This window comes from Octopus bimaculoides, chromosome 1 (assembly GCF_046866305.1).
Source record: "Octopus bimaculoides isolate indiv1 chromosome 1, ASM4686630v1, whole genome shotgun sequence".
NCBI lineage: Eukaryota > Metazoa > Mollusca > Cephalopoda > Octopoda > Octopodidae > Octopus > Octopus bimaculoides.
In genome coordinates, this window is record NC_142928.1 from 180,210,906 (window position 1) to 180,228,405 (window position 17,500).

Consider the following 17,500-nt stretch of genomic DNA (forward strand, 5'->3'; position numbering starts at 1 on the left):
TAAATTTCTTGGGGTGAATTGTTGAACTTACTAGCCGATAAATTTTGTGAATGCCTTTCCTCATGTGATTTTGATGTCGCATGGTCAAATGCCCATGAGTATATAGACATTTTCAGATTTATCGTACATCATGCTGATGATTGGCAAAGAATAGTTTTTATATTCTTAACCATGAAACGTCGTACATGATTAACTAATGGCAGGTTTGTTTTTATTTTCTCTTCTGTTTTTTGTTCTATGTGTGCCATAAGTATCGCCATCCGTTAGAGAAAAAATTGTAGTTTAGAATCAGTAGTTCTTTGACTGCTATTTCTAAATTTTCAATATATATATATAGCACACATACAAACACACGCGTACATATGTATGTTATTATGTATGTGCTTATATATATATATATATATATATATATATATATATATATATATATATATATATATATATATATATATATATATATATATATATATACATACATATATATATATATATACATATATATGCATATACTCATGTATTGTTTATATATATATATATATATACATCTACACACGTACATATGAGATGCTAACGTGCTTAGTGCATAGTGCATAGTGCATAGTGCATAGTGCATAGTGCATGTAAAGAAAAGATCAAGAAACGGACAGAAAATGGCCGAACAGATAGATATGAATTGCGAATAAAGCAAACCAACAGAAAGTAAGAAAGTATGTGTATTTTATAAACACACACACACACACACACACACACACACACACGCGCGTGTGCATGTGTGCGTGTGTGTATGCGTATATGGGTGTGAGAGAGTTGAGCAAGTTAAGAAGCTGAGAAAAAAGAGAGTAAGCTATAAAAGAGGAACATATATACTCTCTCGCCATCTCTGTGTGCGTGTGTGTGTGTGTGTGTGTGTGTATGTATATATATATATATGTATAAAGAGAAGCCTGGAGGAAGAAAGAGAGAGAGAGAGAAAGAGAGAGGGAGAGAGAGAAAGAAAGAGGGAGAAGAGAGATCTAACAAGTTGGGTTAAGACTTACATACTTATAGGTACATGGAATAAAATGTTGATAGAGAGAAAAAGGGAAAAAAAAAACATATAAATAAATCGATAGTCCATCCAATAAATAAAAAAGATGGAGAAAGATAGAGGGGGAGGAGAGGGAGGAGGAGAGTTAAAAGAGGCAGAGTGAAAAACACGTCGAAAGAATGAATTTCAAGTAAAAGATCATAGAACTTCAAAGGATATTTGAAGCTTTATCTTGAGAACAGAATATTTTTGCACGAGATAGAAGGGATGAAAGGAAATTATAGGATCCAGTTCAAGAGCAACATGGAACAAATATTGAATATCGTTAGACGTGTATAGATCTGCTGGTACAGTGTCCTAGCTTCTCAAATAGTGACTCAGCTATATTTGTCTGCATAGGTTGACCCAGCCATATTTTTTTACATAAATTGACCCAGCTATATATGTACATAGGTTGACCCAGCCGTATTTCTACGTAGATTGACCCAGCCGTATTTCTACGTAGATTGACCCAGCCGTATTTCTACGTAGATTGACCCAGCCGTATTTCTACGTAGATTGACCCAGCTATATTTCTGTAGAGATTGATCCAGCTATATATCTGTATAGATTGACTCAGCAATATTTCTACACAGATTGGCCCCGCTATATATCTACATAGGTTGATCCAGCTATATTTCTACATAAACCGATCCAGCTATATTTCTGTAGAACGATCCAGATATATTTCAATGCAGTTTGACTGCACATAGATTGTCCCAGCTATACGAGGTGAGCTCAAAAAGTATCCGTGTGTACTATAGGCGTAACAGACGGGAACTGACGCGGCCCACTGGCGCGAAAACTTTCACGCATGCACAGGAAAATTGACCTCACCTCCCAACCAAAGGATTTTTCCCGCGCAGCATTAGTTTTGGCGGGAAAATATAGAATCGTATATTTTTGAACGTACCTTGTACATATCTACATAGATTCGCACAACCTCAAAGAACGAAAGACAGGTTTGATGTTGGCTGGATTTGAAGTCGAAGCCTGGAGCAACAAAACCAAATATAACTTTATGCTCTATCATTCTGATCCCTTTCTTCCTCCATTTACTTAGATATTATCTGAAAATCCTTTCTTCCAAATATGATTATATATCTAAAGGTATATATCTTTAATGTAGCCTTTAATATAGACAAGTTTGAGTACTTATATATCACTTAGAGGAACACAAAACTTCAAGTGCAGGAAACTATACAATCAATAACATAATCGTCATCGTCGTCGTCGTCGTCATCCCCCCTCCTCTTCCTCCTCCTTCTCATCATCATTATCATCATTCCACATGGTTGAACAACTAATCCCAACCAATTGGGATTAATAATACGTGAAATTCCGTCGACTTCGGCGGAATTTGAACTCAGAACGTAAAGACGCTCGCCGCCTTATTGTAGTTATTATTATTGTTGTTGCTGTGTTTGATGAACGGACATGTCTAACACGGCTCCGGAGACGATCTATGTTTAGTACGTATAAATTGGTTGAAAGCAATTTTTTGGGTCTCAGTTTTGGCCACAAAGGTTTTAGAAATTTGTGATTTCTGAAACATTTTTTAATACAGGGTGTCCACAAAGTCTGGGTATATTGAGCAAATAAAATCATAACATAAACAATTAAGTATAAGAAAAAATAATTTCTTAAAGTATGTGTTAATCCCATGTAACCAGACTTTGTGGACACCTTGTAGTTTATATTTTTGTAAACATTATTTATTCGTGCTTTAATATAGCTTCTTGTGGAGGAGCAAGAAGAGGTACAAGCCTTAAAGTTGGCGATGGTCAAGGGGCCTCCCGAAATCTTGATAAAAATTGTTCGGAAGGAAAATAAGCAATATATGACAATTGAGCAGACAAACACATTTTTAAAACAGTCAGTTATACTTCAGCAAGCACAAGTAGCAAAACTGTAAATTCTGAAGAAACCCCCCCCCCCCAAAAAAAAAACAAAACAAAACAAAGGCTATAATTGTAATTATTTGTTTGCGACCGTTGTTACCCAGAAAGAAATTGATAATGAAGTCAGCTTCCAAAATAATGATAATAATAAAAAAGGTAAGTTACACAAAACCATGCCTCCTGGCCTGACGATTTTATCAAAGACAAATCAGAGACGAAAGAGACACACTTGCATCCTGAAAAAGTAGAGAAGGTTTCATTATGTTTTAGAAGGAGTAGTTAGAGAACTCCCTGGCTGATAGACAGCAAGAATTATGTTCAGCACAGGGCAGATGGAAGTGTGTGTTTTGTATTTAAAATTAAGTTGAGATAAGAGAACAAACAGGTGGAGCTGGTCGTGTAATATAGATGAAACTCAAAAATCATAACGAAGGGAATTTATAAAAATTCTCATATAAGTGCAGGCGTGGATTTATAGGTGGTAAGAAGCTTGCTTCTCAACCACATGGTCTTGGGTTTGGTCCCACCTCGTTGAACATTGGGTAAATGTCTTCTACTATAGCCCCAGGCCGACCAAAACGTTGTGAGAGGATTTGGTGGACGGAAACTGAAAGAAGCCCGTCGCATGTATGTGTGCATGTATGTATGTATGTATGTATGTATGTATGTATGTATGTATGTATGTATGTATGTGTGTGTCTTTGGGTCTGTCCTCCATCACCACTCGACAACTGGTGTTAGTGTGTTCACCTCTCCATAACTTAGCGGTTCGACATAAGAGACCGCTAGCACAAGTACTAGGCTTTCAAAATTAAATCTTGGGGTTGATTTGTTTGACTAAAACCCTTCCAAGCAGTGCCCCAGCATGGCCGCAGCCAAAAAGAAAATAGCTGAAACAAACCAAAGATAAAAGTTCCATGGCTATTTGCCACGTTTGGACAAAATGCGAGTAGCTGGAGAGCGCAAAAATTAAGAAGTAACAAGTAGCCACAGGGTCTGTAGAGACTGGCAGGTTATATTCTAGTGACTACTGAATACTATGCGGATTATCTGTATAATGTGGGACTATCTGTATAATGTGGATGTAGGGGTGTTTCTCCCGGATTACTCTAGGCGACTATCTTCAGTTTTTATTGAATTCGTCAAATTTTTATTCGATCTCAGAGACCACCATGGTGTTGGTTTTCGTCCTTATATTGATTTCTGACTGGTCTTGGGTTTCGGCCTAATCTAAGCATGCGCCTGCCAATTGGGAAATGACAGCTAAAAGACGGAACTTGCCCATGATTGCCAGAATAAGCGAGGGTCTTTGAGATTCCTCGATTCACTCTAAGTAGCTGCCTTTCCTGTTTAGGAGTTTTTGGCTATCTCTTGTTTTTGTTGTTTTCCTTTGTAACTTCTCTTCAGCTGTTTTTATTCAGAATTCAAATTCCGCTGAGGTCGATTTTTGTCTTTCATCCTTTCGGGGTCGATTAAATAAGTACCAGTTACGCACTGGCGTCGATGTAATCGACTTAATCTCTTTCCCTAAATTCGAGGCCTTGTGCTTCCAGTAAAACGAGTATATTATTATTATTATTATCATTATTATTATTATCATTATTATTATTATTATTATTATTATTATTATTATTATTATTATTATTATTATTATTATTATTGTTGTTGTTGTTGTCGTTGTTGTTGTTGTTGTTGTTGCTGCTGTTGCCCTCCCCGATATGGCAACACCCACCATCTCCAAAACCACCACCACCACAACCATCACCATCATCATCAACATCATCATCATCTTCATTAACATCATCATTATTATCAACCGTGTTGTGTTATTGTCATTGTTGTTAGTGTTGTTAGTACCGCCAAAGTAGTATCTCTTAACGTTGTCAGGAGCGTGTAATTGGCTGACTAAAAAAGAAAAGGAGCAAGAGAGAAAGAAAGAAAGAGAGAGAGAGAGAGAGAGAGAGAGAAAGAGAGAGAGAGATAAAGAGAGAGAGAGAGAGAGAGAGAGAGAGAGAGAGAGAGAGAGAGAGAGAGAGAGAGAGGAAGTGAGTGAAATTGAAAGAACGAGAAAGAAAGAGAATAAACGGGAGCGATCTGGTATCATAACAACCGCAATAATTGGAAACGAAATGTTACCCTGGATACTATGGAAGGGTTGAAGAGATCATAAATTGTATTTCACACTGGAAACGATTCAGTTTACAAACTTCTGATAGCTTTAACGACTCTATAATGAGAACTGAAGACAGTTCTGCTGTGTGATGAAAAATTAATTAGTGCAAACAGCAAGAAGTCTCTGAAGATACAAATTGAAACAGCAGCAGCAGCAGCAACGACAAAGAAAGCAACAACAAAAACAACAATGGTTTCAAATATTGGTACAAGGCCAACAGGTTCGGGGGCAGAGGCTAAGTCGATTACATCGACCCAAGCGTCCAACTGGCACTTATTTTATCAACCCCGAACAAATGAAAGGAAAAGTCGACCTTTTTCTGAATTTGAACTCAGAATGTAGAGACGGACGAAACGTCGTTAAGCATTTCACCCGGTGTGCTAATGATTCGGCCAGCTTTCCACAATGAGCGCAAAGCCCGAAATTTTGGGGCAGCTGCCAGTGCTTAATTGGTATTTATTTTATCGACCCCGAAAGGATGAAAGTAAAAGTCGACCTAGGGGGAATTTGAACTCAGAACGTGCAGACGAACACAATACCGCAAAGCATTTGTCCGACACAGTGATGATTCAATTCTGAATTAGTCTTAATTCTGAATCAGTCTGAGGACAAAGTAAGAGAAAGAGGAAAAATCAACAAAGATGTTTTTTTTTTTTTTGCTGGCACTCCGTCGCTTACGACGTCGAGGGTTCCAGTTGATCCGATCAACGGAACAGCCTGCTCGTGAAATTAACGTGCAAGTGGCTGAGAACTCCACAGACACGTGTACCCTTAACGTGGTTCTCGGGGATATTCAGCGTGACACAGTGTGACAAGGCCGACCCTTTTGAATTACAGGCACAACATAAACAGGAAGAAAGAGTGAGAGAAAGTTGTGGCGAAAGAGTACAGCAGGGTTCACCACCATCCCCTACCGGAACCTCGTGGAGCTTTAGGTGTTTTCGCTCATTAAACACTCACAACGCCCGGTCTGGGAATAGAAATCGCGATCCTATGACCGCGAGTCCGCTGCCCTAACCACTGGGGCATTGCGCCTCCACGTATATACGTATATATACACATATATACATACATATGTATACATATATATATCTATATATAGGAATACATATGCACGGAAACACATATATGCACGCACACATATACACAGAAGCACATGCATTTATATATGTATATGTATGTATGTATGTATGTATGTATGTATGTATGTATATATATATATACATATATATATATATATATATATATATATATATATATATATATATATATATATATATATATATATATATATATATATATATATATATATACATGCATACATACACACACATATATGAACATGCATACGCGCACATATGCTTGTGTGAGCATACATGTCTAAAAGTACATTAAACATGAACCCAATGTGTTATCCATAACGTCACTGGTTAGAGGTTATTATCATTATATTACATACTTAGGAATTCATAATGAAGATATGACGACGAGGAATCTTGTATTTATTTACATTATCCAAATAGCTTTAGTTTGCAACATTCTCGGAGGCGCCTCACTGTATTTGTTGATAAGATCTGTATGACGGTGGTCTTATGAGGGAGCTTTGTCAGTAACCATCCATGCGTCACCGTTTGTTGTTCCATAGGCAGCGGCACCAACTTTCGATAACATATTTCCTGTACATTGTTATAGAAGTTTTCGGTCGACATTAACTGGGACTTCAAATAAGAAATTTCTTCTCCGCAAAATCTTGTTCTTACATAAACTGTAGATGTCTGAATGGATGCTTGTGTGACAGACAAAACATGAAGACAGGATTCCTCAATGTCTATAATATATTTTACTATGTCTACAATACATTTGACTTGGTGGCTGAGTCAGCTGAAAGTTTGCGTTATAATATTGACATGTCTCTGCAAATGGCCAGTGGCATATGTCATACTAGTCAAAACTGGATTTGTATTCTGTTACGTCGTAAGCCAGTTTTGTTATTTTCCCTGAAGTGGTTCAAAAGGTAATGAATTCGATCTAAAATGTGATAATTTAAAGGTCCTTTCCTTCCGTTTGCATATGGTTCCTTTCTAATGAATTACAAATGATTATCGTTTACGTTTTTAGTGCGACTAACAACTAAATGTTATCAATAAACTGAAAGATAGCTATTAATGCCCTCATATATATTTTATATCTGTTATATACTGACAATCGTTCCGAGATCACTCCCTCATCTGTGTATATTTGTAGAATTTAACGTCAAAATTCAATTCATATCGTTTCCTTTTCTTTTGAAATTTTTAAGTGAATACATAATACTTGATGCCCGGAAGATATAACGATTGAATCGAAACAAAGAGAAACACGATTATTCTTGCTCTAAATTCCTATTATTCATATGATATGATATAATATAAAGTTGTGTTTCATTAATGAGTGCTAAGTTGTAGCTTCTGCTGGAGACATTAATTATTATTTCCTTTTTTGTTAAAGTGGCGAGCTGGCAGAATCGATACCGCGTCGGACAAAATGCTCAGCGGCATTTCTTCCGGCTCTTTGGTTCTGAGTTTAAGTTACGACCAGGTCGACTTTGTCTTCTATCCTATCGGAACCAATAAAATAAGTACCAGTTGAGCATTGGAGTCGATGTAATCAACTAGAAATCCCCCTACAATTTTCAGGCCTTGTACCTCTAGTATAAAGGATTATTTCTTTCAGGGATATGTTTTTATTTATTGCTTTTAGTTTAGATTTGTCCTTTCAATTGGCGAAACTTAATTCACAATTGAAATTTTATACGGGTTCTGCTAATAATCAGCAAATTATACAGTGAACTGTACATCAATGATAATCCGTAAGTTATATTTCCAAATAACACATCATGAATAAAGTCTTGCTGCAAATTAGTTTGAATTTCTTAAGAATAAAATCCACATTTGCACTTAAACATGCTTTGATTTGAATGAAGCTTTGCACAAGAATAGTTTACTAGCTTTTTCTGTAGACATAATACATCTGACATAAGTATTTAATCGTTAAAATTATAACTGGTTAGAAATGATGTTACAAAGAAGGAAACAAATATTAAGGGACACTCTAAAGGATCGATGTTAAAGATTCAGTCTATGAGGCTTATGTAATCACACAGAGGAAGATTTTATATTGAGGAAATTTGAACTTATTACCTATACGACTACGTACTTGATCTGTTACGTACTTGATCTGTTACGTACTTGATCTGTTACGTACTTTAGAAACATAATTTTGGATTATTATTGATGCACAGTTAATGTCTAATTTGCTGATCATTAAGGAAATGCATATAAAATTTCAATAGTCAATTAAATTTTGCTGACGGAAAGGAAAAATCTAAACAGTAAACTTAAGTGTACACAAATTAGAGAATGAAATAATAATTACTATCTCCTTGAGAAGCTACAACGCATATGAGTGCACACGGAGACACACGTGCACACACACACAGACACACACACGTATGCGTAAACGCACATGTAAGTATACATGTTTCCTTCGTTTCATCTCTGCCTCATTAGCACGGGAACTATAGGATGAAACCTCGTCTTAAGGAATAGGAGGAAAAATAAGACGACAGCAATAATGTTGCTGACGATGAAATTGATGACAAAGAATAATAATAATAATAATAATAATAATAATAATAATAATAATAATAATAATAATAATAATGAACGTATCTGTCAAGACCTACCAAAAACTGAGCAAATATAAAGATCTTGAAATAGAAATTAGCAAAATGTGGAATCTGAAGACGAAAACATTACCTATTGTCATAGGTGCCCTGGGAATGACAGCGAAACGGGCTGATTACTACCTAGATCAGATTCCAGGAAACCCCAAAATGGCTGAAGTTCAAAAGATAGTGCTCATGGGAACTGCCCATATCCTACGTAAAATACTGTCTATGTGATCTCAAATTTTAAAGCAAACACATAACTTTCTTATGGTTTCTTAAACATTCACTTGAACAAAACTGTACAAATCCAAATATATGGTACTCTAGGCATAACACCTACATGAACTTCTAACTTGTTGTCTCTTGAGGTCTCTGGGTGAGACTTGGATCCAACTTGTACAAATGCAAAACAAAAGTCAAACATAAAATAATAATAATAATGATAATAATAATAATAATAATGATAATAATAATAATAATAAATGCCCTGATGCAGTACCAGGTAGTGGCTCTCATGGTTGATTGGAAGTGATATCATGTATATTGTTTTGCCTTGGTATAAAAGATGGACTACAGCAAATATTCTGCTCAATACCACAGATTTGCTTGTCAGTTGTTTGACCTTAATCAGTTGAGCATGTTCTTTGGTGGCTGACGATATGTGCATCTCTGATTACGAGCAGAAGTAGTGGGGTAGTGTAATAATCATGTGTTGAGAGGAATTCTTTGGGGTCTAAATAATTCACCTCTGGAAACATGGGTGTTTCGTAAGACATCATTAAACAACCCTTATTCAGGGACCTATTGAGTGGGATGGGCTTCTCGACCTGAAGAAAATTCTAACTGGGCCCCACCTGTAAGGTCATGCGCTGTTTATCTTGATATGAGATTACCATGTCGCGCACATATGATTGTGATGCATGTGCCTGGCGTACCCTTATCAGACGGGTAGTCATGATGGGTATAATGGGCTTCGTATATTTTACCTGTGTCACTTTGATGGCATGCACTGCTCTCTCACTCAACAACAACAATGATGATAATAATAATCTTTTCTACTAAATGCACAAGTCCTGAAATTTGGTGGGAGGGGACTAGTCGATTACATTGACCCCAGTGCTCAACTGGTATTTACTTTATCGACCCCGAAAGAATGAAAGGCAAAGTCCAGTCCAGAGCGTAAAGACACGAATTGCCGCTAAAGCATTTCACTCGGCGTGCTAACGATTTTGTCAGTTCTCTGCTTTAACAACAACAACAACAAGCATTTTCCTCCCAAACGTTTTAGTTCTCCAGATTGGCCAGAAGCTTTTTTCTATTTGTGTTCGCCGATTCCATTTTCTGGCTTTTTATTCCAACCGTTTTATAAGTTACAGATTTCAGGCTGGCTTCTTGTCGGACAAACTCTAGAGTACGAAATCCTACTTTCGGCTACACCTTGTCAGGAGGTTTTTAACGTATTTTAATTCCTGTGACATTCGTCCTGTCGCACAGCGTTTGCGTAACCGGTAACTTTGGATTTGTTAATTGTTATTTTTATTTTTTTTATTTGTGCTGCTGTTAATAGTAATGGTGGAAATTATAAGAATGGTTGATCAGTCGTTATTGGTTCTGGTCGATTGTGAGATAAATTAGAACAAGAAAAATCAACAAAAACTAAAGAGAGGTAAGACACAAACTCACGGAGGTTTCAAAACACATCCAGCTTCGCCAATAAAGAAAAAAAACAAGAAGAATACAACAGTACTTTTCTGTGAATCGAATGCAGAATTATAGAAAGCGAAAAAGGTAAAAAAATGAAACGTTTCGAACTTTGGTATTCTTCCTGTTTTAGAAGAAAGAAAGGCAAGCTGGCAACTATTTAGAACTTCTGCGAACTATTACCTTCTGTGCGTTTGTATGAACGAGTATTTACCGGCGTTTAACTGACATACACGGATACAAACGAATGCATTCATTCATAAGAAAGAAAGCATCTGTGTAGGGCTTTCTAGGCAGGTATTCTGCTCTGTTTTAGAAGCAGCTGCATAAACAATGAAATCATGAAAGCACGATAAAAACATCCGAATGAATTTAATTCATTTGGTTTCTGACTAAAGATTCAAGACTTCAGTTATAACACTCTACGATGGAATTTGGAACATGTCCAAATCTCGAATATCTAAAAGTATGACTGCACTCGTAGACACCTATACAGCGACATATTACACACTTTTATAACAGCTCTTTTACTTGTTTCAGTCACTGGAGTGTGGCCATACTGGAGCACCTATTGAAGAGTTTAGTCGGACAAATCGGCTCCTGTACTTATATCAGTCCCTTTTGCCGGACCGTTATGTTAGGAGGATGACAAGCGGTATAGAGACAAACACAAAGACATGCGAGCTCTCACATACATACACAGGACACAGTTTTCAGCAATAAAATTCACTGACAAGGCATTGGTCGACCCAGGCCAACAATAAAAGACCGTTTTCCAAGGTGTGCGTAATGGGCGTGAACCCTACCTAAAATCACGTGGTTGGGATATACCAGCAGATAGTTCTTACACCATTTTGCATATAGTCATAGACAGCAAAACACATACCTTGTGAATGTGTATTCGATATTGTTTATACCCCTCGAGCTGCTTCTAATTCATATTTGAGGGTTTTCCGTGGTCATCCCAGTAGTTGTAGGGGCACTCGGAGCTTTAACAACGAAGTTCGAGAAATATGTTGGAGAAATTGGGTTTGGCATAAGGATAGAGCACGCTAAAAAAAAACTGATCTATTAGGGACAGTGAGGAATTTGAGATTGGTACTTGGTTGTTGAGTATCATCCACAATATTTAAAATCTAGGTACCAAGTCTGATAATTCGTGGAAAGAGAACCCGAGAGACCTTGTGAAACCTTTGACATGTTGCCGTCCGCTCTCACAGAATTAACCGGAGCAAGCAAGATCGAGAGCTCCGACAAGTAAAATATAATAATAATAATAATAATAATAATAATAATAATAATAATAATAATAATAATAATAATAAATGCCCTGATACAATACCAGGCACTGGCTTTGAAAGTGTTATGTACATGTTTTGTCTTGGTATAAAAGATGGGCTACAGCAAATATTCTGCTCAATACCACAGATTTGCTTGTCAGTTGTTTGACCTTAATCAGTTGAGCATGTCCCTTGGTGGCCGACGATATGTGCGTCTCTGATCATGAGCAGAAGTAGTGGGGGAGCATCATAACCATGTGTTGAAAGGAATTCTTTGGGGTTTGAATAATTCAATAATTCACTTTTGGGAACATGAGCGTTCTGTTAAACTCCTTAAAAACCGTTATCCAGGGACTTTTTGAGTGGGATAGGCTACTTGACCTGAAGAAAAAAATCTAACTGGGCCTCACCTGCAAGGTCATGAGCTGTTTATCTTGCGCACATATGGTTGTGATACATGTGCCTGGTGTACCCTTAACAGACGGGTAGTCATAATGGATGTACTGGGCTTTGTATATTTGTATCCCAGTGTTACTTTGATGGCATGCTCTGCTCTGTCACTCAATAATAATAATCGATAGAATTACCAATGTTATAATTAAGCTTTGTAATTTACCTGCATCGGAGATCCGTCAATGGAAGCTGATTCATAAGTCTGACCGAATTTGAACTTGAATGTTCTTCCCTTGGGTACTCCTACAATACCAACATTGATTTCCCAGGTATCATCACTCAGTTTTTTGTATTCAATCTCTGTACGGGCTGCTCTATACCACTCCTTCTTCTCGGCGGGCAGTCCTGTGTAGTAGAGAAATAATTAAAAATGTAATATGTTAAAAAGATATAGCTAAAAGGAGTGAAAAAACAAACAAAATAAAACAATATTAAGAATATCATAAGTTTGCATGCGTTATTCGAAACAGGTCGTTTATCTAAAGACAGTAATTTAGAGAGCCATGGCAACGCAGTTGGGAGGAGTTCTGTTGTAAAGAAGAACTAATATAAAGATTGGACTTCAACGCTAAAATGTTTAACAATCTTATAATTCTTTCAGAAATAATCCCTATCAAAATGTAAAGGGAACAAGAGGATTTCTAGCTTCGTTGCTGTGACAAGATTACAGCAATCACATTTGTAAAAAGGATATTTCAACCACCCCACCACACATGTATGTATGTATGTATGTATGTATGTATGTATGTATGTATGTATGTATGTATGTATGTATGTATCAATGTATGTGTATGTGTGTATGTGCATGTATGTATGTAAGTCTGTATGTATGCAAATGGTTCCCCCACAAAAACAATTGCCAATGCTATTGTGTGATATACATTGCATAACATGCATGATTAAATCTTCTTTATCATCCATGTATAATTGTTCACTTCATGTTGTTGAAACAATTGTAAACCATGGAATAATGTTATTCCACTCTTTACTTATACATACATACATACATACCTACATGTATATAATACAATATTATATAGTATAATTATATTGCATTATATATATAATATAATATTCATGCCTAATCTTTCCCCTCATTGCATTAACACAAGGCGCTAATTCGCCGTTTTCATATATTCCGCAAATTCTTCCTGCAAACTACAACACGCTTTGATAATTTATCAATCTAATAATATAGGAAATGGACGAGGAATTGTGTGTTTTGGAGAGACATGCGTTCGAAAATTATCTCAGAATGAAATCAAATATTGAGACTTGCATCAAAAAATTTCATATACTCGAGGCAGATATCTTTGCAAATTATCTTAATCTATAGCGACAAATATAAAGGCGGCATTACGGGGACATTAGGTGTTCAGAAGAGTCGTGAATAAAAAAAAAATTTAAACCAGTTAGAGTACTTAAACTTTTTAAATACATTATACAAATCTTTGCTGGGAATAACATATGAGCAGGGTATTGTGTTATCAGGGTATTGTGTTATCAGAATATGACTGATGATGCCCCAAGGACGAATGTAATTCATCACATAACTCCTCGCCTTTAGTAATTTTCATAAAATTTCAACATGGAAGACACTAGTTTACGCAAATTATGAGATAGTACCAGAAAATATAGATAACAAACCAATGTGCAAAATCAGTTGTTTGATTAAATAATTTGATTTTATTTCGTCAAAACACGGAGAGTGGTATCCTTTATAAAACATCATTCGGTGAAAGTGGGCTGTGATCTAGAAAAGGTTCCGAGCCACTGTATTAAAGTATCAAAACAGATTATCTAACCTGAAAATTTGACTTCTCTAAGTATTTTACAGATAATCTTAGATTAGAAAATTTGGCCTTATCATTATAAGTCACTTAGTCTCATACTTTATATGTGCTGGATCCTTATAATGGTTTCTTTAAGCTTTACTGCTGATTATTATCATTTCTAGTTGATGGTTTTAAGTCATTCATGAGCAAGAATTATTGTGTTGGAAATTGATATAGTTTATTCGAAAATCTATGCTGTAAAGATCAAAGCTTCAGTTTCAAGCTTCATGGAAAGTTTCGTTAGCCACACCGTTGATTTTTGTTTTCTGGCCTACTCCATCCCCAAATCGCTTTTAACTTGACCAATACATTCTTTTGTTCGTCAGTCAACCTTTCTTTCCGCCAGTTTTAATCTTTTCTTCAACATCTGTGATCTGGGATGCGTTTACTCTTTCAATAAGCTATTCCAAATCGTTCTTTACATACCAAACAACACCATTCTCTTCTGCTTCTATGCACTTTTCACATTCAATCAGATATCCTCTTGCAGCTGTAGTTATATGTATGAAAGATCAGTCCCGTTTTCAGATGGAATGTAGCCTCAGTTATTCTATTTTCTATTGTTTTAACTATATATACAGACATATATACATACATATACATACGTAACACCGCACACACACACACTTTTCGTTTTGGATTTAGTTTGGAAGACTTTAAATGTGAACTCGTGTGTTGAAACAAATTTTGTTGAATCTCGAGAGGATTATTACTTCAGTAAAAAGCAAACACCCTGGTTAAGTTTCGTTCTTTATTATTTGTTAATTGGTTAGTTATTTAATCAACCAGCTAATCGATCGCCTTTTTAATCAGTGAGTTGATGAGGTCATGAATAGCAACAAAAGGATTTTGACAAACAACTGATTGATTGTTTAACCGACTGATTAAGCAAGCGGTCGATTAATTGGTTGATTAAATAACTAACCAATTGACTACTAATATTATCATTATTGGCGTAATGACCTTCCCAAAATACTATAATACACACACACACACACACACACACACACACACACACACACACACACACACACACACACACACACACACATATATATATATATATATGTATATATATATATGTATATATATACATACACACACACACACACACACACATATGGTTCAATGGTGTATTAAAACCAAATAAAACAAAAAAAAAAAACAAACAAAAACAGTTGAGGGAACAGCAAAGAAGGTGTATCAGTTCGACGCCCGGGAAAACATGTACGCGTGTGTGGGTATGTATTTATGTATGAACATACAATATTGAACATACAAACATGCTTACATACATATGTGTAATAATATGTCAAATGTACATATCAGTTATAAAGAATGTTGTTCGTAATACACAAAATAGTATTCAAAATAGTATTCAAATACCATCCGTTTTTCGCAATATATAATTAGGTTTGATTTATATACCCGTACATTTATGCGTATTTTCATTTAGTTTATCTTTGTACTTTGTGTGAAGGTGCGTGATTTAATGGTCAGGGGTATTCGACTCACGATCGTTAGGTCATGAGTTCAATTAGCGTCGGCGCGGTAAGGCACTTTATTTCATGTTGCTCCTAGTCATATATCCTGTGTCACGCTGAATCTCTCCGAGAACTACGTTAAGAGTACGCGTGTTTGTGGCGTGCTCAGCCACTTACACGTCAGTTTCACGAGCAAGCTGTTCCATTGATCGGATCAATTGGAACACTCATCGTCGTAACCGACGGAGTGCCAGTTATTATTATACTTTATAAATCTGATAAAAATATTCACTGCTTATATATTTTACTTTTTTTTTTTTTTGTTTCTACAACCTCATAACACGCACACAATCGATGTTTGCTTTCTTCCTATAACAAATTATGCAAATTGGTTTCATATATACCTCATAGTGTAATGTTACTCTTATAACATTTTAATGTGCAGAAATGTACGTAACAAACCCAGTTAACAAAATGTTTTCATTCTCATATGTTCACGATTTTATCAAATTCATTAAATTCAAGTTTGCCCTGGTAGATATATTACTCAAATTACCAAGTACTGGAATGTACCAGCCGTACGCGTCCAATAATCGGTAGGAAGTACGTAAGGAGGTTAATATACGATGTTTAAATTAATATATAAAATTTCAATATAAAGCAATTTTAGTTTTCCATTCAAGTGGATATTAATAATTAGTTGTTATATGATCTAAATTATTTTGAATACAGAGTTTCTTCATCAAATTCGTTATCAACCTCAATCTCGTCAACGTCACCTTCATATTCGTCGACCAGTATACGTATTTACTAACATAAACACATATATTACCATCACCGGACTCACTTTGATTACCGGTGATTCTTTTGTTTTGGATTCCTTTTAGAAATGTGTTAAGAGAGTTAAGAAATGGAAATAATGAATAAAAAGTTAAACTAATGCCATTTATTTTTGTATATGTATATAGTATGAGCTTTGCGTATATCTAATTTATTAAATTTACATATATTTATCATAATGTAAGATATATTTATTATAATGTAAGACGCGACAAATTTTATTATACAAAAATTGTAATACTTTACAAAACAATTAGACTGAATCTATTGTGTAGGCGTACTCATTTTTAAGAGCAACTGAAAAACAACCCGTCTTTTTTAATTTTTACTATGTTTCGTGATGGTATATTATTCGTTAAGCATATAGTCTTTTTGATAAGTATTAGGAATGTGATTCGGATTGTTGACTGAAACAGGTCTTAAATATATGTAGCCATTCATATAACTTCTATATGAGATTAACATTACTCCCACTCGATGACTGTCACCTCAGTTCAATTCTAAGGATTTATATATCGAATATTTTAATGTGTGATACTCAATATTTCTACGATGATTTTATATCAGTGCCAACATCTTTAATACGGTTGATCAAAATAGTTCGGCTAAAATTACATCCGTAGTGAGAAGAACGAATTTCCAAGACAGATACACAATGGGAACCACCAGAGGGACGAAAGAAGTGAGGGGGATACAAGAAGAGATGGCACGCCGCCTTCAAAGAAGAGGTGAAGCGATTTAGCGTCACCTGGGATGATACAGGTAATGATGCTAAAAAACCCGGGTTTACTGGAAACGTCTTGTTGCTCAATGTACAGGCCAACTGTACGGGAGGAACTATGACCAAAAGTAAGAGTAATGAGAAGAAAAAGAAAACCAATTAACTTAACTATTAATTTTTGCTAAAGAAAGTATGGGAGATAATCTCAAAATTTAACATTTTTACGATTAGTTCAGCTTCTGTTAACGCCACACTTCTCTTTTCTATTTCTCAACAACTGAGTGTTATTTCTTCTGCCAACTTTGCACCACTCTTATGAAGAAATATATTTACTGAC

The 17,500-nt window shown here is 35.7% G+C and overlaps 1 protein-coding gene across 1 annotated transcript in view; it reads right to left on the minus strand.

Moving 5' to 3' along the window:
- The window catches only part of LOC106868396 (fatty acid-binding protein homolog 9), a 151,962-nt gene that overhangs the window by 64,610 nt on the left and 69,852 nt on the right, over positions 1–17,500 (minus strand). Inside the window, exon 2 of the mRNA XM_014913623.3 lies at positions 12,447–12,628. Coding sequence (XP_014769109.1) covers positions 12,447–12,628 — 182 coding nt within the window. The remainder of the gene's footprint in view (positions 1–12,446; positions 12,629–17,500) is intronic.